At 39.2% G+C, this 27,500-nt stretch overlaps 3 protein-coding genes and 1 long non-coding RNA gene across 7 annotated transcripts in view; 2 read left to right on the forward strand and 2 right to left on the reverse strand.

Moving 5' to 3' along the window:
* Positions 1-712, forward strand: part of LOC308086382 (kelch domain-containing protein 3-like) — a gene marked incomplete at both ends in the record, with an annotated part of 2,222 nt that extends 1,510 nt beyond the window's left edge. Inside the window, one exon of the mRNA XM_080429902.1 lies at positions 547-712. Coding sequence (XP_080286028.1) covers positions 547-712 — 166 coding nt within the window. The remainder of the gene's footprint in view (positions 1-546) is intronic.
* Positions 713-7,896: 7,184 nt separating this feature from the next.
* Positions 7,897-11,471, reverse strand: LOC308087338. Of its 3 annotated transcripts, none has more exons than XR_013933317.1 (8): positions 11,342-11,471; positions 10,689-10,719; positions 9,749-9,811; positions 9,455-9,503; positions 9,210-9,256; positions 9,031-9,078; positions 8,604-8,704; positions 7,897-8,506 (listed from the first exon to the last, which is right to left on the reverse strand). It is a non-coding gene; the product is annotated as an uncharacterized lncRNA (long non-coding RNA). The 3 variants fall into 3 exon arrangements; XR_013933318.1 differs by having other exon boundaries at positions 9,731-9,811; XR_013933319.1 differs by having other exon boundaries at positions 9,727-9,811.
* Positions 11,472-13,856: 2,385 nt separating this feature from the next.
* The window catches only part of fam174c (family with sequence similarity 174 member C), a 254,975-nt gene continuing 241,331 nt past the window's right edge, over positions 13,857-27,500 (forward strand). Inside the window, exons 1-4 of one of the 2 annotated variants that reach the window (XR_013933345.1) lie at positions 13,857-14,130; positions 15,194-15,386; positions 17,121-17,231; positions 20,133-20,448. Coding sequence is in view for 1 of the 2 variants with exons in the window: in XM_080431443.1 (XP_080287569.1) it covers positions 14,034-14,130; positions 15,194-15,386; positions 17,121-17,231; positions 20,133-20,136 (405 nt within the window). In the remaining variant the exon portion in view is untranslated. Of the gene's footprint in view, positions 14,131-15,193; positions 15,387-17,120; positions 17,232-20,132; positions 21,409-27,500 lie in introns of those variants that run through there. The other variant, XM_080431443.1, reaches the window with a different exon arrangement.
* efna2b (ephrin-A2b) overlaps positions 25,541-27,500 on the reverse strand; it is a 29,929-nt gene continuing 27,969 nt past the window's right edge. Inside the window, exons 3-4 of the mRNA XM_080431070.1 lie at positions 26,024-26,089; positions 25,541-25,852 (exon numbers count right to left, since the gene is read on the reverse strand). Coding sequence (XP_080287196.1) covers positions 25,716-25,852; positions 26,024-26,089 — 203 coding nt within the window. The 3' untranslated portion in view covers positions 25,541-25,715. The remainder of the gene's footprint in view (positions 25,853-26,023; positions 26,090-27,500) is intronic.

The following is a 27,500-nucleotide window of genomic DNA, read 5'->3' on the forward strand; positions in this document are numbered from 1 at the left end:
GTAAACTGTAACATACAGGAAGTAAACAGCAGCACACAGGAAATAAACAGCAGCAGACAGGAAGTAAACAGCAGCAGACAGGAAGTAAACAGCAGCATACAGGAAGTAAACAGCAGCACAAAGGAAGTAAACAGCAGCATACCGGAAGTAAACAACAACATACAGGAAGTAAACAGCAGCATACAAGAAGTAAACAGCAGCATACAGGAAGTAAACAGCAGCATACAGGAAGTAAACAGCAGCAGACAGGTGTGGAACAGGACAGACAGGTGTGGAACAAGACAGACAGGTAAACGATGCACAGGTGGAGACCTGTGTTTTTTTTTTTAATGTGTCATTTTTTCTTTTTCTTTTATTGACACCTCATTATGTTACCTCATTATGTTTAATGTTACCTCATTATGTTACCTCATTATGTCTAAAGTTACCTCATTATGTTTAATGTTACCTCATTATGTTTAAACTAGCATTATGTAGCATTTTGCTAAGCTATGAGTCAGTCAGTTAGCATTAGTATTCATCTGTAGAAGAGCTTTTGTTTACCAGCAGCATCTCTGCCTCTCAGCTAGAACTGTCCTTAACACAGAGCTGGTCCCTGAACGGGCCTGAAGGTCAGGGGGCAAAGGTCAGGGGGCCCGAAGGTCAGGAGGGGCCTCTACAAAAGAGAGCCACTGTTCCACAGCCTGGCCCTGGATTTCAGAAGCTGAACTAAAAAGAGCCCAAATACACAGTTCTATTTAATAAACACACAGATACATGTAATAAACACATACAGATACGTTTAAACCATTTAGGTAACTATACCTTTCAGGACGGGAAGCCCTTTTGGGGTTCCTGTTGCTATGTACAGTATATAGCAACATATTCTTTTTGTAAATGTTGAATAAATATTAGACGTTTTTCAGAAAAACCTAGGTGAGGATTTAGAAGGCGTTTTTAGAATCTGCCTCAGGTCTGAATGGGTTAATAAACACAGAGGTCCTTTTTATGAACATAAACACAGATACATTTAATAAACATATGAACTCATACACAGATACATTTAATAAACATATGAACACATACACAGATACATTTAATAAACATATGAACTCATACACAGATACATTTAATAAACATATGAACTCATACACAGATACATTTAATAAACATATGAACATAAACACAGATACATTTAATAAACATATGAACTCATACACAGATACATTTAATAAACATATGAACTCATACACAGATACATTTAATAAACATATGAACACATACACAGATACATTTAATAAACATATGAACACATACACAGATACATTTAATAAACATATGAACACATACACAGATACATTTAATAAACATATGAACACATACACAGATACATTTAATAAACATATGAACTCATACACAGATACATTTAATAAACATATGAACACATACACAGATACATTTAATAAACATATGAACACATACACAGATACATTTAATAAACATATGAACTCATACACAGATACATTTAATAAACATATGAACTCATACACAGATACATTTAATAAACATATGAACTCATACACAGATACATTTAATAAACATATGAACTCATACACAGATACATTTAATAAACATATGAACTCATACACAGATACATTTAATAAACATATGAACTCATACACAGATACATTTAATAAACATATGAACTCATACACAGATACATTTAATAAACATATGAACTCATACACAGATACATTTAATAAACATATGAACTCATGCACAGATACATTTAATAAACATATGAACTCATACACAGATACATTTAATAAACATATGAACTCATACACAGATACATTTAATAAACATATGAACACATACACAGATACATTTAATAAACATTTAATAAAAAAAGTGCAAGTCTAGTCAGCAGGTATATAAATTGTAAAAAGAGGGATGGACCTTCATGCACACTCCAGGGAACAGAGATGGACAACTTACTACTGCAAGTATTTTATTAGCACAACGCGTTTCGCCCTGAACTTCGTCAGTTGCTACAAAAGTGTGAGTGTTCCATACAGTGACACATATATAGTGTCATTCATTAGACAGTTCCACCCCTCCAGGCGTGGTATAATACAATCAATTATTTAAATACAGGGAAGGAAAGATGAAGGGGGGGGGGGGGCAAATCAAGTGCTAAGTATTGAAGGTTTAAGTGGTTAAATGTCTGAAATGAACAAAATAAATAATTTACACTCTGTTGACAGTCTATATCAATGAAATCTATGAAGATGTTTAATCTGCAACACAATATTGTAAACAATGTAGTGGTAGTCCCTACTTCATCTCTCTCTCAGCTAAGGGGTCCCTGCTTCATGTCTCTCTCAGCAAAGGGGTCCCTGCTTCATCTCTCTCTCAGCAAAGGGGTCCCTGCTTCATCTCTCTCTCAGCAAAGGGGTCCCTGCTTCATGTCTCTCTCAACTAAGGGGTCCCTGCTTCATCTCTCTCTCAGCAAACGGGTCCCTGCTTCATCTCTCTCTCAGCTAGGGGGTCCCTGCTTCATCTCTCTCTCAGCTAGGGGGTCCCTGCTCCATCTCTCTCTCAGCTAAGGGGTCCCTGCTTCATGTCTCTCTCAACTAAGGGGTCCCTGCTTCATCTCTCTCTCAGCTAAGGGGTCCCTGCTCCATCTCTCTCTCAGGTAAGGGGTCCCTGCTTCATGTCTCTCTCAACTAAGGGGTCCCTGCTTCATGTCTCTCTCAACTAAGGGGTCCCTGCTTCATCTCTCTCTCAGCAAAGGGGTCCCTGCTTCATCTCTCTCTCAACTAAGGGGTCCCTGCTTCATCTCTCTCTCAGCAAAGGGGTCCCTGCTTCATCTCTCTCTCAACTAAGGGGTCCCTGCTTCATCTCTCTCTCAGCAAAGGGGTCCCTGCTTCATCTCTCTCTCAGCAAACGGGTCCCTGCTTCATCTCTCTCTCAGCTAAGGGGTCCCTGCCTCATGTCTCTCTCAGCAAAGGGGTCCCTGCTTCATCTCTCTCTCAGCTAAGGGGTCCCTGCCTCATGTCTCTCTCAGCAAAGGGGTCCCTGCTTCATCTCTCTCTCAACTAAGGGGTCCCCTGCTTCATCTCTCTCTCAGCAAAGGGGTCCCTGCTTCATGTCTCTCTCAACTAAGGGGTCCCTGCTTCATCTCTCTCTCAACAAAGGGGTCCCTGCTCCATCTCTCTCTCAGCTAAGGGGTCCCTGCTTCATGTCTCTCTCAACTAAGGGGTCCCTGCTTCATCTCTCTCTCAGCAAAGGGGTCCCTGCTCCATCTCTCTCTCAGCTAAGGGGTCCCTGCTTCATGTCTCTCTCAACTAAGGGGTCCCTGCTTCATCTCTCTCTCAGCAAAGGGGTCCCTGCTTCATGTCTCTCTCAACTAAGGGGTCCCTGCTTCATCTCTCTCTCAGCAAAGGGGTCCCTGCTTCATGTCTCTCTCAACTAAGGGGTCCCTGCTTCATCTCTCTCTCAGCAAAGGGGTCCCTGCTTCATCTCTCTCTCAGCAAAGGGGTCCCTGCTTCATCTCTCTCTCAGCTAGGGGGTCCCTGCCTCATGTCTCTCTCAGCAAAGGGGTCCCACAGTGGTGGAATGAACTTCCCACTGATGTTAGGACAGCAGAGTCACTGCCCATATTTCGCCGCAGGCTGAAAACTCACCTCTTCAGGAAACACTACCCTTCCTCTCTGCCTGACCTACTTGTTGTTAACTAGTTGTACGAACGCTTGTTTTCTATTGCTGTATTGTTTATTGGATTATTGGATTGTTTATTGGATCTTGTTTAGTCGATTCACTTATTTGTTTTAGCTCATGCTCATTTGATTTAGCTATTTTGTCTCATCTGTTTAAGGAAATAGGTAGCTGATATATTGCACTTTTACCTTAGCACTAGGTATACTCTTGGTTGCTTGTTTTGCAGATAATGCACTAAAGACTTCTGGTGATTAGTAGTTTTCGTTCCCTACCTATGTTGAATGCACTTATTGTAAGTCGCTTTGGATAAAAGCGTCTGCTAAATGACTGTAATGTAATGTCCCTGCTTCATCTCTCTCTCAGCTAAGGGTCCCTGCTTCATCTGTCTCTCAGTTAGGGGGTCCTGCTTCATCTGTCTCTCAGTTAGGGGGTCCTGCTTCATATCTCTCTCAGCTAAGGGGTCCCTGCTTCATGTCTCTCTCAGCTAGGGGGTCCCTGCTTCATCTGTCTCTCAGTTAGGGGGTCCCTGCTTCATCTCTCTCTCAGCTAAGGGTCCCTGCTTCATCTGTCTCTCAGTTAGGGGGTCCTGCTTCATCTCTCTCTCAGCTAAGGGGTCCCTGCTTCATCTCTCTCAGCTAAGGGGTCCCTGCTTCATGTCTCTCTCAGCTAGGGGGTCCCTGCTTCATCTGTCTCTCAGTTAGGGGGTCCCTGCTTCATCTCTCTCTCAGCTAAGGGTCCCTGCTTCATCTGTCTCTCAGCTAGGGGTCCCTGCTTCATCTCTCTCTCAGCTAAGGGGTCCCTGCTTCATCTGTCTCTCAGTTAGGGGGTCCCTGCTTCATCTCTCTCTCTCTCTCTCTCTCTCTCTCTCTCTCTCTCTCTCTCTCTCTCTCTCTCTCTCTCTCTCTCTCTCTCTCTCAGCTAAGGGGTCCCTGCTTCATCTGTCATCTGTTTACTTCAAAAACGTAAGTGAAGTCCACGATCATAACACCAGAGGCAGCTCCACTGATCATGTTCAACCCAGATTTGGCTCAACTAAGGGAATGAACTCGTTCTCATGCTATTCAACAAAAATGTGGAATTAAAATGCCCAACCAAAAGGAGTAAAGGAGTGTAAAACCCTACTCACTTTCAAAACTGCCCTAAAGATACACTTCCAGGAGGCTGCAGTTTGAAAATGGCCTTAACCTACCTACCTACCTACCTTATTAATTATTATTATTATTATTATTATTATTATTATTATTATTATTATTATTATTATTATTATTATTATTATTAACTAACGAACCAGACAAAATGATTTCTCCTCATTTTACAGTTCAGCAAAATATAGGCTTTGCTGCCTCCTTGTGGGAATAACGGCACATGTTAGCAGTGTAACATTACTGGTTATTTTAAAGCAATACGTTTTAACTATGAATCTATTTATGTATTTATCTATGACTCTATTTAACTATGAATCTATTTATGTATGTATGTATGTATGTATGTATGTATGTATGTAGGCCTATGACTCTTTTGACTATGAATCTACTGACGTTTAGCTAATGAGAAACATATTTTATAATGTTCTTAAACATCAACAATAATAACTATAGTAAATGTTAATAGTTTTATATGTTCTTAAACATCAACAATAATAACTATAGTAAATGTTAATAGTTTTATAATGTTCCTAAACATCAACAATAATAACTATAATAAATGTTAATAGTTTTATATGTTCTTAAACATCAACAATAATAACTATAGTAAATGTTAATAGTTTTATAATGTTCCTAAACATCAACAATAATAACTATAGTAAATGTTGATAGTTTTATATGTTCCTAAACATCAACAATAATAACTATAGTAAATGTTAATAGTTTTATAATGTTCCTAAACATCAACAATAATAACTATAGTAAATGTTAATAGTTTTATAATGTTCCTAAACATCATTAAAAGACGCAGAAAGTCAACGTGTTTGTTTAGCAACTAAGTAACATGATTCTGGTTGAGGTTTCTGGTGTGTTACATTGAAATCGGTGACCTATCGATTTATGTGACGTTCAGGAAGTAACCTAATTCTGGTTGAGATATCCGGTTTGTTACACAGAAATCGGCAATCTATCGAATTCTGTGACTGCTAGCCTGCTAGCTAGCTTTTCAAATGATGTAAAAAGTCCTGCATTTGTTGTAAAAAAATTCTTTATTTCATAATAATCCAACTATTAAGTAATTCATTACACAGTCGGCTGTCCTTTAATACAAAGATAAAAACACGCAACGCTCAATAATAGCTATAAAGCAAAGACAAGGCTAACAAAAGCTAAAGCTAATGCTCATTGTTATGCTAACTGTACCAATATACTCCGTTCATCTGTTTGTATTCAATGGTCTTTGTCGCCCTCATGTGGACAAAATGAATCACTACAAGTGGAATTGATTGGATTCTTTATTAGCAGTTTGATGATTGATTGATGTAGTTTATTTAGAAAGACATGAGAATAGTACATGACAGTACATGGAAGTACAAATTCACAATACAAGGTCTACTAAACTGGAAAACCCTCATTAAGCACTAAGCTTGTTTAAGATGAGAACCCCATGCACACAAATCATGATGACATATAAGAGACAGACAGATATACACACTACTATACAGAATGTCATACAATCAGCTTTCAGGTTACTGGTATGACGAGAGAAAAAAAAAATATATATATATATATATACAAAAGAGGAAAATGAAGGAGGGGGGGGGTAGGTTAAGACTTAGACAGGGGCCATTTTCGAATTGCAGCCTCCTGAAGGTGTATCTTTAGGGCAGTTTAAGAACGAGATGACGCAATATGGCACTAGTTTCTACAACATCAGCTGTTAAGATCTACAAGCTCACAATGAGACGCGTTGTGAGCTTGTAGATCTACTATTTTCGGCGCGCGACGCCGTGGTAGAACAGAGCATCATGTTGACATGCTACTGTTTAGGCTAGCTGTGTCAAGTCACACTTTAGTAACCATGTGAGCACTTCCGTTTTCTCTACAAAGTAAAACTGTAGTTAGTGTCATGCTTAACATTGAAAACCACGTGAACGCTTCCGTTTTCTCTTCAGAATAAAACCGGATGTGCCCACAAGGACTACACTTAAGAACTACATGTTCCATACACCGCTAGAAGAACTACTTTCTAAGGACTGCATTTCCCATAAACTCACCAGAAGAACTACATTCTAAGGACTACATTTCCCATAAACTCGCTAGAAGAACTAGGCATCTAAGAACTACATTTCCCTTCCACGATGGGTCAAGCTTCACGTCGTACGACACAAGAGCACCTCCGTTTTTTGTCAAAATAAAACCACGTCATGTGTCAAGTCTCGCATCAAAACGCAACTCGAACACTCCCACTGAGCATTTTTCGGTCTATTAGCCGTTTAAATGACGTCTAAACGTCACCTAGCCGTCTAGGCTAAATCCGGTTTATGAGTGGTCTAGAATTGAAAGTTTTTTCAACGTCTAAACCTAGCCTAGACGTTGTTTCAACGTCGTTTGGACGGCTAGATATAAATATATAACCGTTCAAATGACGTTGAAAGAACGTCTAGGCTTAGCCTAGACGTTGAAAAAAACTTTCATTTTTAGACCACTCATAAACCGGATTTAGCCTAGACGTTATTTAGACGTCTAATAGCCCGAAAAATGCACAGTGGGTTAAACCCTATTATAGACTATATATACGTTGTTTAGACGTCATGTAAACGTCTATTTAATAAGGATATTAATATACTTAATAACATCTAAACAACTTGTAGGCATTATATACCTTTAAGATATATCAAATTATTCACACAAAACCTATATTAATGCATTTAAATGCCTCAATTTGAATGCAGATCCAGGTTCTCTACAAAAAAAATACCTGATGGACCAAATTTAACCCGTTTTGCTTACCTTTGTAGAAGTGTAGTCCCATGATGTTCTGATAATTTGTTTACATTATGTTGTTATCTTTCTGGATCTTTTAAATATGTTGCAGTGTAACACTAATGTCATGCTACTCTTTATTGTACCACTGGATAAAAACTTTTTTCTTAATGTTAACATTGATCTACTCCGAACATAACTATCCTTCAACTGTAATTTCAATTTCAATCACAATACATATTTCAACAAAAAAAATACCAAAGCTTGTACAATCGGTCTTTAATTTCTGCACCTCTTAATGCTTTAAGCCATTAACACCTGTCATGTTAGATTTTAAACACTTTAACACATCTTATACTTGAGCTATTCAAAAATAGCAGATCTACAAGCTCATAGCACGGCACTCGGCGCTAGTCGATCTGCTATATTGTTGTTTTAACAATATTGAACATTTTTGCAAATCTTTGAATGTATGTTTTACCTCAAATCTTTGCTTTGCCTAGACTTGAGCTATAAATGTGTGTGTATATATATATATATATATTCAAAGATTTGCACAATTTATTTTTTACTCTCCAAAAAATAGAAGATCTACAAGCTCTTAGCGCGGCACCGAGTTCCGCGCTATGAGCTTGTATATCTGCTATTTTCTGAATAGCCAAAGAAATCTTAAGTGACACAGATGCGTTCCCTATCTTAATGGGATAAACAACCATAAAAGACAAGTTTTAACAAAATGTTTTGACCAAATAATAACATTGATTTGCTTCAAGGCGTTGCCCTCTTCTTGTATCCCCCTCCACCACTTCTACCAGGCGCCTGCTTGAAGTGGTCAGAGATGGCAGCGCTGACCAGGTTCTCCATTGTCTCTCTGAATGTCTTCTGAACGGCTTCTGCAGTCAAAACAATGACATATAACTCTCATACACACACGTGTACAACTTGAATAAGCAATCAACAAATAACTAGCACTGACAAAGTTATCTTTACCATTGATGACAGAAAGATAGAAGGTAGTGCTTTTGAAAGCTCTCTCCTGCTGTCCGGCACCATGCTAGTAGAAATTAGTCATCAGGCCATTGGTGAAAAGTCTGAAACAAAAAGAAAATGAGAAGCTAAATCGTCAATGGCATACTCTGCCAACAATAATGTTGATATGAAACAGAAATAATAAATAATACACTAACACAGTGGGAAATGATAAATAATACTTCCATTCTTACTTTTCTCCGACATTGGAAACTGAAATAAAGAAACCTTGCGACAGTCTGCCTGTGATTTAGGATGTGAGGCTATACTTTGGCTGGTGCAGATCTTAATAAACAACATTACTTGCTTTACAAGTTCAACATCATCATCCCTACCCAATTACATCTTTGCCACAGTAAGATGACTTCCAAACTTTATAAAAAGGTACCTTTTGGAATCCTGTGAATGTTTCTCCTCTGAGTTCTGATAAGATTTCCTGTTGGTGAAAGACAAGGCAATTACATGTCATACTTGCTACTTACTGTTGGGGGGAGAAAAGAAAATTAAACATCTTACTTGCACCATTGCAACCTATTTTGCTCACTGCTACAGTCAATTTAAATTTACCTTGTGGTGTTATTTCTTCATTGGGGCTGGAGTAAGGCTTCTATTCACTGTTGGGGGTAAAGGAAATAAATTAGACATAGTCACCGTTATGATCACTCCTAGACTCAAAATCTACCTTGTGTAGGTAGTCCTTGCTCCATTTCATCTTGGAGTAAGGCTAAGATTCTCTGTTTGGTGGGGGTACTTACTCATCTCACTTACAAACTCACCATTTATATCACTGCAAAACTCAAATAAAATTGTACCTTGTGGTTGTGGAGTCCTGGCACTGCTTTGGCATACGCCTATGATACACTGTTGGGGAGAAAACAAAGTAAATTACATGTCATAATTACACCATCACTATTGTGCTCACAGCTATAGCAAATCAAATTCTACATTGTGTAGTCCTGACTCTTGCTTGGACTGGACTGAAGCCACAATTCACTGTTAGGGGTGGAAGACAATGAAATTACATATCCAACATAATGTTTTCAATGTCATCTCCAAATATCTCCACTTAGCCATCTACACATACCTACATATATGTACATATCTACACATAGATCTCTGTGTCCTCAGTCCATTCAGGGCAGCTTGAGCAAGCAGTGTATTGCTGTGATCTGTTTGAAAACAATGACATTATTAATTTCACAGCTTGTCTCAGCCCCATATAGCAGTACTGACTCCACTGTAAATGGATCCACAACAGCACTGTTCCTCCGTAGCCTGGCCAAAACAAAATCTAGGTGGCTTCTGCAATGAACATATAAACAAATTAATGAATTCTAAGATTGGGAGTATTAATAGCAGAGGTTATGTAATCTAGAGTGTACACTGTACAGCTTGAAAATGAAATACATTTTTAGCCCTGACAATTACTGCAACATCACCCGTTTTAAATACAGTTGTTGACGTAATGGTGATGTCTTTTTGAACTTCCTTTCCCTATTGACATTCTCCATTCAAATTAAAGTGTGTCATAGGTGAGTAAAGAGTCCAACAACACTGGAATGACTCACTGGAATGACATTTCTACAGGATATAAGACATTTTAGTTTGTAAGTCATGTCATTCAATTGAATGTACAAGTGGCCAATACAAAGCATAAGAGCTGTTAGAGCTCCATTCTGATTGTTACTCTGAGCACATTAGCTTGCTGATTAGCATGAGCCAACTTTGTAGGAATTTGCTACATCTCAACATATGTGATACGAGAGGCTCCTGGTAACTATAATAGCAGTTCAATTCAAATGTACAATTTTGCTGAACTACCAAGGAGACATAACATGTTTGTTTTAAACACCTTTGTGGTGTTTACAGCCTATTGCTAGTAAGACCTGGTGTTGAGGTGTGGATAGGGTCTGTCAACGTGGTATTCTGTGGGCAGTGTATAGTTTAAAAACAATCTGTAGAGTTTAGTTGTATAACTATCTAAACATTGGCACAACATCCACCACAGGACATGACAGCGTGGTTACATAATATAGCCAAACTCACATGTTTCCATTACCCTTTGCCATTTGTGTTCCTGAAACAAGATTGACAAAAAAGACAGTTTTATGGCCTAATATATCACATGCAGTACTCACAAGAGGTGATAGCATTAACATTGGATATCACCAGTAGTGACAGAAGTAGTCTACACATTCTCTGAAATTAATTTGTTGTTTTAGTGTCACTTTAAACAGAAGAGATCTATAAATACACGGACAGTCACTTTGTTCCAATTAAAAATAGTTAAAAAGAGTAAATAAAGTAAATATTAGGCCTACATTTCACAACATCTTCAACATGTTGGTACATGTTAGCCTGCACATTGTTAAAGAACATTAATGTATTACACTGTACCATATTCAACAAGGTTCACTCCAATTGGAACAAAATAAAAGATTATACACAATTTATGTTCCGTGGTTTTACTCCTTGCAGTAAAGTAGTGGATCTACAAGCTCACACCGTGATGCAGATGCAAAGCGTTGAGCTTGTAAATCGACGTTCTTCACGGACTGCTAAAGTTAGCTGCTGGCATTAGTTAGCTGCATCTAGCAGCTTAGCTAGCTAGCTGCAGCAGCTAGCAGCTTCCTTTAGAAGTTATAAGCTTGCAAGCGGCTTAAGAAAAGTTTTAAAATCAATAAGCAAAGAACACTCACCTCTATAGTCGTATTGCCATTTAAATAATTAAACTTCATGGTGATGAACATCGTGATAACTCGCATGAAATGTATCTATTTTTGAGTGTTTACTGTTTGTCGTCCGCAACCGGAACCACTAATGTTGCCATGTCTCGTGAGAAAATCAGAAAACCAACCTCCGAAACCAATCTGCGTTTCACTGTTGCTGTGAAGCCCAGTGTTGCCAAGTCTCGTGAGAGAAATAAGCAAACCGAACTACAAAGACAATCTGCGGTTTACTGTGGAAAGTCTGGTGACGAGAGGTTAGCGGTTTACTGCTTGGCTTTCACTCGTTCCTCAGTATTTTATATTAGCCTATCACCAATACTGCAAACTGCCGTTATTTTTTATATTTATGCATTTAAAAAAAAACATTAATGCAAACTGCATTATTTCGCTATAATAGTGAGATTTAATAATTTTTATTGTTAGCATCCTAAAATAAACGATTTCAAACAACATGAAATTAAGTAAATGTCATGGTTTAAAACTGGTCTAAATGTAGACGTTGATTTATGGTTTTGATTTAAACGTCTAAATCTAGGCTAAATTCAAACTATACTATATATTGATAAATGCTATTCAAATTATTTTAGTCCAATATTTGGAGATCAAGTGCAGCTTACAGTTGTTTTTTTAATCAAAGTTTTCAAACAACATGACTAAAAAATTAAGTAAATGTCATGGTTTAAAACTGGTCTAAATGTAGACGTTGATATATGGTTTTGATTTAAACGTCTAAATCTAGGCTACATTTAAACTATACTGTATATTGATAAATGGCTATTCAAATTATTTTAGTCCAATATCTGGAGATCAGTTGTGCAGCTTACAGTTGTTTTTTTTAATCAAAGTTTATGGAATAATGGATTAAATTCAATCGTCTAGATTCGGTCTATAATACGACCGAATCTAGACCGGTGAAATTAGGTCTAAACAAAAACCAGACGTCTAAAAAACGACTATGGCTCACTGGGCTTCCGCTCTTTTTTCAAAAAATAAAACTGTTATAACGTGTACTTTATGCTCTGTTCAACGACGGTCGGCAAAAATAGCAGATTTACAAGCTCACAATAGATATTACCATCTTATATTGTAGAAACTGGCGCCATATTGCGTCATCTCGTTGTTATTTTATGAACTGAGTGAAAAGTGGATTTATTGACGACTTCCACTTGTAGTGATTCATGTTGTCCACATGAGGGCGACAAATGCTGTGGAATACAACAGTTAGTAGTGTGGTAACAGCAGCACTGTGTTGATTAGCCATGGTTACCATGACGCCCGTCTGTCACAAGCGTCATGGAACCACTTGTTCCTGGTTTAAGATGTTTTACATTTCTCTCACATGTACATAATCGTTCACATTTACAATATAAAGTGCCAACCTCACGGCCACGGATATAACCAGTTAAAAAGCCTAGGTCTAAGTACCCGTATCTTTCTTATTGTTCAATAAAAAGCTTTTTAATCCGATCGCCAGCCATCTTCTCTAATGCTTTCAGACGCCTCTATCGGTTGGAAGGTGTATTGCAATCTGATACATTACAAACAAAAATAAACATTAAAATAGAAAATGTCCGCTGATCAGATTAAAATGCTTTTTATTTAACAATACGGAAGATAGTGGTGCACCTCAATTTGTAAGATCCGTGTCTTGGGGTCAGCACTTTATATTTGAAATATAAACGTTTATGTAGATGTACGGGTTTAATGTAAAAAAAATCACAAACCAGGAACAATGAAGTGGTTCCATAACTGTCATGGTGACAGTTATGTTTCAGGGCTACGTGTTGATAAGCTCTGTTTTATGTACTGAATGTTTCAACACGTCAGTCAGTGAGAGACAACAAACAAACAAACAAACAAACAAACAGATTAATATTTTTAGACATTAATCAGATTAAAATTAAAGTCAATAAATAAATGTTGATTAATAGTTTAATTCATTAATTAAAATAAATGACAATTAAACCTCTTGATTCTTCAAACCACACACACACACACACACACACACACACACACACACACACACACACACACACACACACACACACACACACACACACACACACACACACACACACACACACACACACACACACACACACACACGCGCACGTCCAAACAGAATGACGTCACGGAACTGATGCAACGTCATCACCAGGAAGTAGCGGCACATCCGCGATTCCTATTAATTCCATTGCCTGGAGGGACGCTCACGCTGTGATTGGCTGCTGAGTTGCCAGGGGAACCAGAGGCAGAAAACTACGCAGGTTAATATTTACATAATATCTATGGTTAAACCATATAGTTAAAAACAAGGTGTAAACACGTTGTGTGTGTTTTTAATGTAACTGTACATCAAAGCAGATTAACATTTCAACATTACATCATTAATTTACAGCATAACGTTTCTGTGTCGCCCTGACAACCGCCTAGCCAATCACAGCGCCCCTGTCCCGCCGGTCGATGGGTTCTATAGAATCTACATGTCAGTTGAAGCGCAAAGAACAGAATCAGCTTCAGAGCGACAAGAGTTTAGTTTAACAGTTAAATACTTTAATACTTTAATACTTTAATAGTGTTTATTCTGAGACTCTAAAGTTGTTCTTCTCACTGTGTTTAGAACCTTTAGAACCTTTAGAACCTTTAGAACCTTTAGAACACCATGTTGCTCCAGAACATTGTTGTGTTGATGTGTTTGGTTCTGATGGTCGTTGGAGCTGAAGATGATAAAACTACAGCTGCTACCAACAACAGCACTGGTGAGTAGAAATACTTTAAAAGTATAAATACTCTGTTACCAACCACACTGTAGGTGAGTAGAAATACTTTAAAAGTGGAAATACTCTGTTACCAACCACACTGTACGTGAGTGATGAATACTTTAAAAGTAGAAATACTCTGTTACCAACCACACTGTAGGTGAGTGAATACTTTAAAAGTAGAAATACTCTGTTACCAACCACACTGTACGTGAGTGAATACTTTAAAAGTAGAAATACTCTGTTACCAACCACACTGTAGGTGAGTGAATACTTTAAAAGTAGAAATACTCTGATACCAACCACATCCTCAATTGGAACCTCTCCCTCCGCTACCGCTCTGAGATGATATGTTCCACTACACAACACTACACACACACACACACACACACATACACTCTACACACTACACTACACCACTACACACACATACACTCTACACACTACGCTACACTACACTACACACACACATACACTCTACACACTACACTACACTACACACACTTGATTCTTTCCCTTTTCCGCACATGGTATCCAGAAAGTAAAGGTTTTCTACAGATTTAACCCTTTACTTAACCCTTAACTAACCCTACACTGCTCTCACATGTTTTAACCCTTAACTAACCCTACACTGCTCTCACATGTTTTAACCCTTAACTAACCCTACACTGCTCTCACATGTTTTAACCCTTAACTAACCCTACACTGCTCTCACATGTTTTAACCAACAGCGGCAAAGAAAATCTTAACTGACGGCTTGAAACAAGTGTTTAAATCACTTAAAATATCAGCCTGTGGCCATGTTTTCCCAATGCAATGAGGACGGGGTTGACTGGCCACAGGCTGACATTTTAAACCATTTAAACACTTTAAACACACTTTAAAGAAACACTTTACACACACACACACACACACACACACACACACACACACATAGTCAAAGTACGTTTTCAATGAATTGTAGTTAATAGTACAATATTTTCCTCTGAGTAATGGAACAGCGACATTAAGCACGGCAAAATACTCAAGTAAATGTACTTAGTTACTCTGCACCACTGTCCAGGTCCAGTAGTGTCCAGCCCCAGCAGCAGCCGTAACGGTAACGGCTCCAGAACCGGCGATGAGTCTGGCCGTCGAAGCAGCAACAACCTCCTGAAGAGTCTGAGTGTGGATCCGTCCATGATCCGTAGAGCCATGTACGTTCTGATAGGGATCACTGGAGTGGGACTTCTGTACTTCCTGGTCCGAGCTGTGAGGTAGGAATAAGGTTATGTTTATGTTTAGGGTTATGTTTATGTTTAGGAATACGGTTATGTTTATGTTTAGGGTTTTGTTTATGTTTAGGGTTATGTTTAGGAATAAGGTTATGTTTATGTTTAGGGTTATGTTTAGGAATAAGGTTATGTTTAGGGTTATGTTTATGTTTAGGGTTATGTTTATGTTTAGGGTTATGTTTAGGAATACGGTTATGTTTAGAAATACCTGGTGGCGACTGTTCGGAGGTGGATGGATTTGACCCGGGGTGAGCGTGTGTTTGGGGCGAGCGTTCTTGTATTACTGTACTGTCTGTAACATACATGTACTTTAAATAACCAGCCCTCCCCCCACATTTGGCAACATTTAGTAACATTTAGTAACATTTAGTAAAGTAGTAAAGTGAAAAATAAACGTGATTTATTAGCCTGTTTGATTCTCCTTAACCACTTGAACCCCAGCAAACCTATTCTGGGGGAACACTCACCAAAAATAGCCGATCTACAAGCTTGCATGCTGGCATTAGGCTAATGTAGTAGACTACATTCAAGTGACATCTCTGCGGCGCTCATTATTGTACTTACTGTACTTACTGTACTTACTGTACTTACTGTACACGCATGCATCTGTTTGCATCTCCACGTGTTCATAAATTAATACAAATGAACAAAAGTAATCCAATTACTCAAGATAGATCAATAATGAATCCATAGTTCAGGAAATCATGTGACAGATGCTAATCCACAACTCAGCACTGCTTTAATGACATGATATATTCTCCAGTGTTTATAGCATACAGTTACTCAAATAGGCCTAGGAAAATAGATAGCAGTAAACTATGGTCTGATTTCACAAAGAATTAATAAAAAAAACTATAATGGTCACAATGTTTAATAGCATTTTTTTAATTCTTCAAATGATTTTTTATAGCGAAAATAGCTGATCTACAAGTTCACAAGCTGTCATGGCGAGGTTGTGCAGCCTATATATTTTAGTTATTTAATAAGCAATATTACACAAGAGGGTGTGCTTTACTGTCATTATTGGCACGCCAGTGATGCGGTCAGGAACGAGGCGAAGCCGAGTTCCGCGAGCATCACTGAAGTGGTCAGAAGTGATGCGCTTGTAGATCGGCTATTTTTGGTGAGTGTTCCCCCACTGAAGTGGTCGGAAGTGGTCGGAACTACCTGTTGTATATTGTATAATGAAGTATATAGGGCTTAAGTAGTCCTTTAATGGTAATGTGTACCTACATGATGTTTTAATGCTGACTAATGACTAATAAGGCAACATAAACACGTATGAATTTCATAAGTTATTGTTTTGTTGAGTTAAACCTGGCAGTTAGCCTGGTCTGGACCAGGATTAGTTAAACCTGGCAGTTAGCCTGGTCTGGACCAGGATTAGTTAAACCTGGCAGTTAGCCTGGTCTGGACCAAACTTCACAGCTAAATCTCCTTGGTAACTAAAGTTAATCTGGCCAGATAACTCTGCTTTCATGAAAACCCATCCAGGATAAATTAAGCCAGGATAGCTGATAAATCCTGGCTTAATCCCCAATCTAGGTTTGGTGAAAAAGGCCCCTGGTTTATAATGTATTATTATTGTGTGTGTGTGTGTGTGTGTGTGTGTGTGTGTGTGTGTGTGTGTGTGTGTGTGTGTGTGTGTGTGTGTGTGTGTGTGTGTGTGTGTGTGTGTGTGTGTGTGTGTGTGTGTGTGTGTGTGTGTGTGTGTAGGATGAAGAAGCCTCAGCAGAAGAAGAAGTATGGTCTTCTGGCCAACATGGAGCTGGATGGGATGGAGTCTGATGAGGATGACACTCTGTATGAGGCCAGGAGCCTTCGCAGGTACACAACAACACACACTACATAAACACTACATTATATGCACACTACACACTCTGTATGAGGCCAGGGGTCTATTCCACGAAAGCGGAATTAAATTATCCTCGTTTAAAAGGCAAATCCAGGTTTGACAAGCCTGCGCTGTTCAGCCTGGTTTATTCAGTTCCACGAACGCCAAGCCGGGCTGAGAAGGAGAGGTTTGTCGAGCCAGGATGGTTAAACCAGGCTGAATATGAGTTCACATATTCCTATAAAAGACCATGAAAGTCGATAGCAGAATCCTTGAACTTGACCAATCATGGAGCCCAAAACCAGAGCGGCGTTCTTCTCTGTGGCTGAACAGCAGCACTGCAGCAGCTCATGAAATCATACAAGGAAGTAAAATGTATAATAAGCAAGAGAGGAAACACGGCCGCAATAAATATAGATCCAGGGAGAAAGCGTGGCAAAGTAAATGCAAAAATTTTCTAATTTCTAAAATCGAAGATCTATAAGTGAAAAGCTTGCCTTTTGGCCGCCATAAGACAAAAACATTTCGGGCTTGTAGATCTTTGATTTTCGCATAAGAATAGAATAAGGGTGGAAAAACTCATTGGTTTATGATTGGAGTCATTGGACTAACAGCTATTTCACAAAACTTGAAGAACAAGGCACTGGATTAATAAAGCTACTTCACAGCTAAATCTCCATGGTAACTAAGGCAGGATTGCTTCAATTTTCTTTTGTGAAACAGGATCATGGATAAACATATCCAGGTTTACTGGCTAAGTTAATCTGCCGAGCTAACTCAGCTTTCGTGAAACCGATTCCTGGATAATTTAAGCCAGGATAGCCAATTAAACCCGGTTTAAACCCGGTTTATCCCTAATAGTCAGGGGATATTAGCAGAAAGATTTCCAATCTTGGAATAAATTCCTTACCAAAAAAAATCTTCACCAATGTGTTTGTAAAGGTGTCTAGTAACACATCTCACAAAGACTGAAATTCAATTTCCCTAGGAGAATTTTTGACAGCTGCTGAAAGTTGGGGTACCCACCATTTCCCTGCATTTCCATGCAGGGCAAAAAAAATCTAATTTTAATTCTGTTTTAACACATTGGGTGCCAGAGGTTTATTAAAATATTATACTTTGAGTGCCAGGACTTTTTAAACATTTTGAACCTTTTTCAAGTAGTCACAAAAAAATTTCAGTGATCACCGTCCTCACGGTGATCCCCTCATTACACACATACAGGTCTCGTACAATCGGGGGGAAAAATTTTAAAACATTCGGAAATCCATTCCATAGTTGCAGCCAGTTCAAAAAAGTTAAATTAACATTGTAAAAAAAAAAAGTGCACAGGAGCCGAGATACAGGTTTTTGAAGTCATAAGTTAACCAGGAGGTGGATTGGAGTCTAAATCTTGTAGGAGTGATATTTCCTGTTGCTGTGAAGGAAAACCGTATATATACGGGTTTGGCACTCAACGTTAGTATGCGCAAAACCGTATATATACGGTTTTGGCACCCAATGTGTTAAGTAGCATGTGAGGGGTCAAACTAGGGTGTTTTTATGATTCTGAATCCATTGCAAGCATTTGGTACACAACAACACACACTACATAAACACTACATTATATGCACACTACACACTCTGTATGAAGCCAAGTACACAACAACAACACACACTAGCCACAGGGTTGCCAGGTTGGGAGCAGCCACAGGGTTGCCAGGTTTTGCGCGACTAACAAGCAATGCACACACACAATTTGTTTGCTTCTTGCACTTTGCTTCCGCTTTATTTTTTTCTCCCTTTGCACACAGTCAGTCAGTCAGTCAGTCAGTCAGTCAGTCAGTCAGTCGTGATAATGTCCGTGTACTCATTAATCTCAAAGCTAGACCACACTAGGTCTCCAGGGACCCCCAAGGGGTCCGCGATGTTTCGCGGTGGTCCGAAAGGGTCCGCAAAGTTTCGCGGTGGTCCCAAGACTCCCAGGGGGCCCGCGGACGGGGGTCCACGATGTATTATTATTATTTTTTTTTTATCCCACTATTAGCCCTGTGCGCGGCTAGGGGGCGGACCTCTAGTTTTATACATTCAAAAACATTTTGACAAAAATACTTTTGTACTTTTACTCAAGTCAATTTTGAATTCCGGACTTTTACTTGTAACAGAGTATTTTTACATTGCAGTATTAATACTTTTACGTAAGTAAAACATTTGAGTACTTTTTCCACCACTAAGGGTGTATAGAACATAGAAAAGTATAAATGCAGAGATAAGAGGGTTAACCCTTAGGGTTCAGGGTTAGGGTCAGAGATAAGAGGGTTAACCCTTAGGGTTCAGGGTTAGGGTCAGAGATAAGAGGGTTAACCCTTACAGTACGTTTTAACAGCGGGCGACTCGGGCGATCCCGGGCGACATCGTCCAAAAGATAAAGAAAATCCATCTTTCATCGCCCACTTCGCCCTATCGCCAGTAGTCGCCGGCTCTCATAGACATATATAATGCACTTCCGGAAAATACTATCCTGATCGCCCGCTGATCGCCCGCTGTTAAAACGCACCGTCAGGGTTCAGGGTTAGGGTCAGAGATAAGAGGGGGTTAGGGTTAACCCTTAAGGTCCTTACACACCGGGGCGATTTTTTTCATGCGAATAATACGTTTTTTTAAAAAACCTTATAAAGTCAATGCAAGCTTCCACACCAGTTTCGCGGAGCGAAAAAAGCGTCTTTTAATTATTCGGAACGAGTCCGAATTTTGCGCATATTCACATATTCGCCGGTGTGTAACCGCCTTTAGGGTTCAGACTCTGTGTCTCGTTGGAACATTGTCTGCTTATCTGTTGGACTTTGTCTGTCAATCACTGTGTCTGTCTGTCTGTCAATCAATTGATCAATCATTGATGTGATCTTGTGTCCTAGATGAGTCGTGTTGCCATGGAGACGTCGCTAATCACCAGGACCAGAGTGTGTGTGTGTGTGTGTGTGTGTGTGTGTGTGTGTGCGTGTGTGTGTGTGTGTGTGTGTAAAGGACCAAACGGTTCATTGTGATGCCAAAGCTAGCAGCTGCTGAGCAGATAAAGAAATATTTTTGTATAAATTATCTTGATGATTTATTGTTTGAAAAGCAGATTTGTGTCATTCATAGCGTATGCATTATGCATCCACAGACTATTATCTACATTCAGAACTTCATATCTTACAATGGCTTTTTTTTTTCTTCTTCTGTGCCTGGGGTGTGTTAACACTGTAAACAGGAAGTGCCTGGGGTGTGTTAACACTTTAAACAGGAAGTGCCTGGGGTGTGTTAACACTGTAAACAGGAAGTGCCTGGGGTGTGTTAACACTGTAAACAGGAAGTGCCTGGGGTGTGTTAACACTTTAAACAGGAAGTGCCTGGGGTGTGTTAACACTGTAAACAGGAAGTGCCTGGGGTGTGTTAACACTTTAAACAGGAAGTGCCTGGGGTGTGTTAACACTTTAAACAGGAAGTGCCTGGGCTGTGTTAACACTGTAAACAGGAAGTGCCTGGGCTGTGTTAACACTGTAAACAGGAAGTGCCTGGGCTGTGTTAACACTGTAAACAGGAAGTGCCTGGGCTGTGTTAACACTGTAAACAGGAAGTGCCTGGGCTGTGTTAACACTTTAAACAGGAAGTGCCTGGGGTGTGTTAACAGGAAGTTGCTGTGGTTTTTATCAGCTTCACAACAGGAAGTGAGAGTTGGTATCTGACCCACTGCAAAGCGCCGTTTAAATCCATAGTTTTGTTTCATTTATAAAGAGCCTTGTGTTTCTACAGCTCAGACTAGTGGAAACAAACATTCAGACACCAAGCGTGAAATTTAAATGTTTCTGCGTTGCTCTAACTTATCTGTGAGCCGCGTGTAACACTCCAAACAACCCATACCACCTTAAAGACCCAAACAACCCAAATCACCTTAAAGACCCAAATAACCCAAACAACCCAAAGCTACCACACGCCTACAGTGAGGTTACAACTGATACTAACACGCTTCTGTCTCTTTCAGTGTGTCTAGGTTCCTTCAGGTTCCATTAGGGTCCTTTAGGTTCCCTCAGGTTCCTTTAGGGGCCTGTAGGTTCCTGTAGGTTCCTTTAGGGTCCTGTAGGGTCCATTAGGGGCCTGTAGGGTTCCCTCGGGTTCCATTAGGGGCCTGTAGGTTCCCTCAGGTTCCTTTAGGTTCCCTCAGGTTCCTTCTGGTTCCATTAGGGTCCTTTAGGTTCCCTCAGGTTCCTTTAGGGGCCTGTAGCTGTAGGTTCCATTAGGGGCCTGTAGGTTCCCTCAGGTTCCCTCAGGTTCCTTCTGGTTCCATTAGGGTCCTTTAGGTTCCCTCAGGTTCCTTTAGGGGCCTGTAGCTGTAGGTTCCATTAGGGGCCTGTAGGTTTCCTCGGGTTCCATTAGGGGCCTGTAGGTTCCCTCAGGTTCCTTTAGGGGCCTGTAGCTGTAGGTTCCATTAGGGGCCTGTAGGTTTCCTCGGGTTCCATTAGGGGCCTGTAGGTTCCCTCAGGTTCCTTTAGGGGCCTGTAGCTGTAGGTTCCATTAGGGTCCTTTAGGTTCCCTCAGGTTCCTTTAAGGTCCTGTAGGGGCCTGTAGGTTCCCTCAGGTTCCATTAGGGGCCTGTAGGTTCCCTCGGGTTCCATTAGGGGCCTGTAGGTTCCCTCGGGTTCCATTAGGGGCCTGTAGGTTCCCTCAGGTTCCTTTAGGGGCCTGTAGCTGTAGGTTCCATTAGGGGCCTGTAGGGGCCTGTAGGTTCCCTCGGGTTCCATTAGGGGCCTGTAGGTTCCTTCAGGTTCCTGTAGGGGCCTGTAGGTTCCCTCAGGTTCCATTAGGGGCCTGTAGGTTCCTTCGGGTTCCATTAGGGGCCTGTAGGTTCCTTCGGGTTCCATTAGGGGCCTGTAGGCTCCTGTAGGGTCAGGTACTACAACCTGACCTGATCATATCACTCATTATTTGTATCGGTTAGGCTGATCATTATCACTCTTTACGTTTTTAACCACTGAACCGCATCATCCTGGCATTTTGGGCAAAAACTTTTGGGTGAAATTGTACAATAAAATAACGTTTAAATATGTCCAATCTAACCAAAACATCTGAATGTGCAGATCTACAAGCTCATAGAATGTCTTTAGGAATAGAGCTTGCAGATCTACAAGCTCATAGAATGTCTTTAGGAATAGAGCTTAAGTTAAATAAAATAAGGTGCTTGTGTTCATTATGTATTTATTTGTTTGCTTATAAGTTAAATGTTCTCAAATAAAAACTTTAATAATTTCTAGGTTTTTCCAAATTGATTTAAAGCTTTTTCACCATTTTTTATTTTCATTTTATTACAAAATGTGTGTCAAATCACCAGTTCATGGTCAGTTCATGGTCAGTTCATGGTCAGCTGGTCAGTTCATGGTCAGCTGGTCAGTTCATGGTCAGCTGGTCAGTTTGGTTTCTTTGTTTATTTACTATTTACATGGACTTTACAGTTACACTGAAGACCAAAGTTTTATTAGTTTTATTTCATCTGGAATCTTTGACAAAACTGCTGTTTGCCTTTTTCTTTATTACATTTCAATCCAAATGTTTTTATGTGAATGAAGAATGAACAATTTTCAATAAAAAAATGACAAAATATGTCTTTCATTATTTAATTACTGAAATGTTGCATTTTCACCATTAATGTTTATTGACAAAGATTTATAAAACAGTAAAGAGTTCCTGTGTGTATATATATGTATAAAATATGGAGCCTTTTTACCTTTAAATAACCTTTAAAGACTTATATGTATAATATATGGAGCCTGTTTACATTTAAATACATTTAAAGACTTATAGGTATAATATATGGAGCCTGTTTACATTTAAATCACTTTAAAGAGTTATATAAACATTAAAGAGTTGAATAACATAAGACTACAGCAAACAAGGCAACTATGACTAGAGATGACCAGCAGGTGGCAGCATGATACAAACAGAGGACAACTGAAGAGCATTCAGGTAAAAAAAAATCTACTTCATCTGTTTATTAAAAAGTTTTTAATAACATGCATGACAGCACCCGAGATGACCTTTGACCTTTCAGGTTCATAAATGCATAAACAATGAACAGTTTTATTTTACAAACAACCAATAAAAAAGAATAACAATAACAACCAATAAGAAAGAATAACGATAACAACCAATAAGAACAAATGATTATTTTCAAAGAATATATGGAGACAATGTTTTTGTTTTGTAATTTTGACACAAACATCAGAGTCTGTGTAGAAACAGCAATATTATAATACCATTATTAATAGTATGAATATTATAATACCATTATTAATAGTATTAATATAATAATACCATTATTAATAGTATTAATATAATAATACCATTATTAATAGTATTAATATTATAATACCATTATTAATAGTATGAATATTATAATACCATTATTAATAGTATGAATATTATAATACCATTATTAATAGTATTAATATTATAATACCATTATTAATAGTATGAATAGTATAATACCATTATTAATAGTATTAATATTATAATACCATTATTAATAGTATTAATATTATAATACCATTATTAATAGCATTAATATAATAATACCATTATTAATAGTATGAATATAATAATACCATTATTAATAACATTACTATTATAATTCTATTATTAATAGTATTAGTATTATAATATCATTATTAATATTATAATACCATTATAATAGCATTACTATTATAATACCATTATTAATAGTATTAATATTATAATACCATTATTAATAGTATTAATATTATAATACCATTATTAATAGCATTAATATAATAATACCATTATTAATAGTATGAATATTATAATACCATTATTAATAACATTACTATTATAATTCTATTATTAATAGTATTAGTATTATAATATCATTATGAATATTATAATACCATTATAATAGCATTACTATTATAATACCATTATTAATAGTATTAATATTATAATATTATTAATATGCAGCCTTATGGAACCACATCTGACCTGCATTAAGATTTAAGCAACCTCAGCATTTCATTCATGAGAGAAATGAAAGACTTCACACTTTTAGAGCATTCAGTCATAATGAGGACATATCTATCCTTTTAGATTACATTTCTTCTTTCTGCATAGTTAGACCTTTATGAATATAAATTCATTTCATTCACTGTGTAATTCCCATCGTTAACGTCCCTGCACTCGCACCTGATTTTAATCAGAAATACAATGTTAGGCTGAAACGTTCTTTATTTAACTCTAGATGACGGCCAGACGGTGCGTTACTGGTTTTTAACTGAAACGATACGTTAAAATATGAACCTGAAAACATGTAAACAGAAATAAGCAACGTAGTAACATAAACATGCTCCACACTGCCCCCTGCTGGCTACAAACATAGCCTTCTCTGGCTAATGCTTTCCCATAGCCCAGGGGGATGGGACTTTATGATTGGTGGTTCAGAAACATACAGGCTACAGTCTCAGACTTTCTGTCTTTCTTTAAAAAATGCGAGTAGAAAACGCATGATTTCATTTCATATCCATGAGTCTATATATATATATATATATATATATAGATAGATAGATAGATAGATAGATAGATAGATAGATCTATCTATTATAGATATCCATGAGTCTTTGGCATAGTGACACAGGATGGAGGCGGGGCAAGTTGCTGGAGGCGGGGCTGACATGGTGGAGGCGGGGCAGAGGAGGAAGAGGGAGAGAGAGGACAGCCTACTAACCCACCCTTCACCCCTGCCCGTGTCTCTCCTTTTAGGGTTTGATGACATCATGGGCTCATTACCATACATGTTATTATACGTGTCCTTTATACGTCCAGCAGCCCATTGGTCCAGACCCTGTGAGTCCAGCCCATTGGTCTAGACCCTGTGAACATGCAGTACAGTTGTCCACTAGTTGAACCTGCAGTACCACAGTTGTCCACTAGTTGAACATGCAGTACCACAGTTGTCCACTAGTTTAACCTGCAGTACCACAGTTGTCCACTAGTTGAACCTGCAGTACCACAGTTGTCCACTAGTTGAACCTGCAGTACCACAGTTGTCCACTAGTTGAACATGCAGTACCACAGTTGTCCACTAGTTGAACATGCAGTACCACAGTTGTCCACTAGTTGAACCTGCAGTACCACAGTTGTCCACTAGTTGAACCTACAGTACCACAGTTGTCCACTAGTTGAACCTGCAGTACCACAGTTGTCCACTAGTTGAACATGCAGTACCACAGTTGTCCACTAGTTGAACCTGCAGTACCACAGTTGTCCACTAGTTGAACCTGCAGTACCACAGTTGTCCACTAGTTGAACCTGCAGTACCACAGTTGTCCACTAGTTGAACATGCAGTACCACAGTTGTCCACTAGTTGAACCTGCAGTACCACAGTTGTCCACTAGTTGAACCTGCAGTACCACAGTTGTCCACTAGTCCTCCCCGGTCCTGGGGGAGAGTGATGGTGCTACGAGGAGGTGAAGAGGAGGAGGAGCAACCACAGCAGGGCAGCCAATAGGAGAGAGAGGCGGGGTGTGACCAGGAAACCACCTCCTGTGTTGTCGTCTGTTAGAAATGGTTCTGGTGACTCATAGATACTGTCATCTGCAAAGATAATATATGAATACTTAAAAATACTGATAGAAATACTCATAGATACTGTCATCTGCAAAGAAAATAAATAAATACTTAAATACACTGATAAAAATACTCATAGATACTGTCACTTGCAAAGAAAATAAATAAATACTTTAAAATACTGATAAAAATACTTACTTGTTGGTTTGACGTAGATCTTCAACTTCAGACACGGAATCCCCGCTAGGCTGGGATGAGGAGATGCTGAAACACACACACACACACACACACACACACACACACACACACACACACACACACACACACACACACACACACACACACACACACAGAGAAGGAAAGGGTTTGTTAATTAATCACATATTTTCACAGTTCACTCTCAGACTGGAAGCTTTGATGAAACCTTGAGTTTTTACCAGCTTTTTTATTTTGCTTTGTAGTTTGTGGATGAGCATGAAATACTTTACCTTCCTAACAGAGTATAAATACTTTAGATGAGTGAAAACCTTCCTAACAGAGTATAAATACTTTAGATGAGTGAAAACCTTCCTAACAGAGTATAAATACTTTAGATGGAGAGTGAAAACCTTCCTAACAGAAGTCTTCTCTAAACCACTAATAACTAGAAAAAGTTCTCCTCGAAGCACAGGTCTCCGCCAGGTCAGGTAGGTTATTGTGTTCTCCTGGTGGCGCTATAACAGGTCAGGTAGGTTATTGTGACCTCCTGGTGGCGCTATAACAGGTCAGGTAGGTTATTGTGACCTCCTGGTGGCGCTATAACAGGTCAGGTAGGTTATTGTGGCCTCCTGGTGGCGCTATAACAGGTCAGGTAGGTTATTGTGACCTCCTGGTGGCACTATAACAGGTCAGGTAGGTTATTGTGGCCTCCTGGTGGCGCTATAACAGGTCAGGTAGGTTATTGTGGCCTCCTGGTGGCGCTATAACAGGTCAGGTAGGTTATTGTGGCCTCCTGGTGGCACTATAACAGGTCAGGTAGGTTATTGTGTTCTCCTGGTGGCGCTATAACAGGACAGGTAGGTTATTGTGTTCTCCTGGTGGCGCTATAACAGGTCAGGTAGGTTATTGTGTTCTCCTGGTGGCACTATAACAGGTCAGGTAGGTTATTGTGGCCTCCTGGTGGCGCTATAACAGGTCAGGTAGGTTATTGTGGCCTCCTGGTGGCGCTATAACAGGACAGGTAGGTTATTGTGTTCTCCTGGTGGCACTATAACAGGTCAGGTAGGTTATTGTGGCCTCCTGGTGGCGCTATAACAGGACAGGTAGGTTATTGTGTTCTCCTGGTGGCGCTATAACAGGTCAGGTAGGTTATTGTGACCTCCTGGTGGCGCTATAACAGGTCAGGTAGGTTATTGTGGCCTCCTGGTGACACTATAACAGGTCAGGTAGGTTATTGTGACCTCCTGGTGGCGCTATAACAGGTCAGGTAGGTTATTGTGGCCTCCTGGTGGCGCTATAACAGGTCAGGTAGGTTATTGTGACCTCCTGGTGGCGCTATAACAGGTCAGGTAGGTTATTGTGGCCTCCTGGTGGCGCTATAACAGGTCAGGTAGGTTATTGTGGCCTCCTGGTGGCGCTATAACAGGTCAGGTAGGTTATTGTGACCTCCTGGTGGCGCTATAACAGGTCAGGTAGG

The sequence above is a fragment of the Gymnoscopelus braueri genome (assembly GCF_963280865.1).
Source record: "Gymnoscopelus braueri genome assembly, chromosome: 6".
NCBI lineage: Eukaryota > Metazoa > Chordata > Actinopteri > Myctophiformes > Myctophidae > Gymnoscopelus > Gymnoscopelus braueri.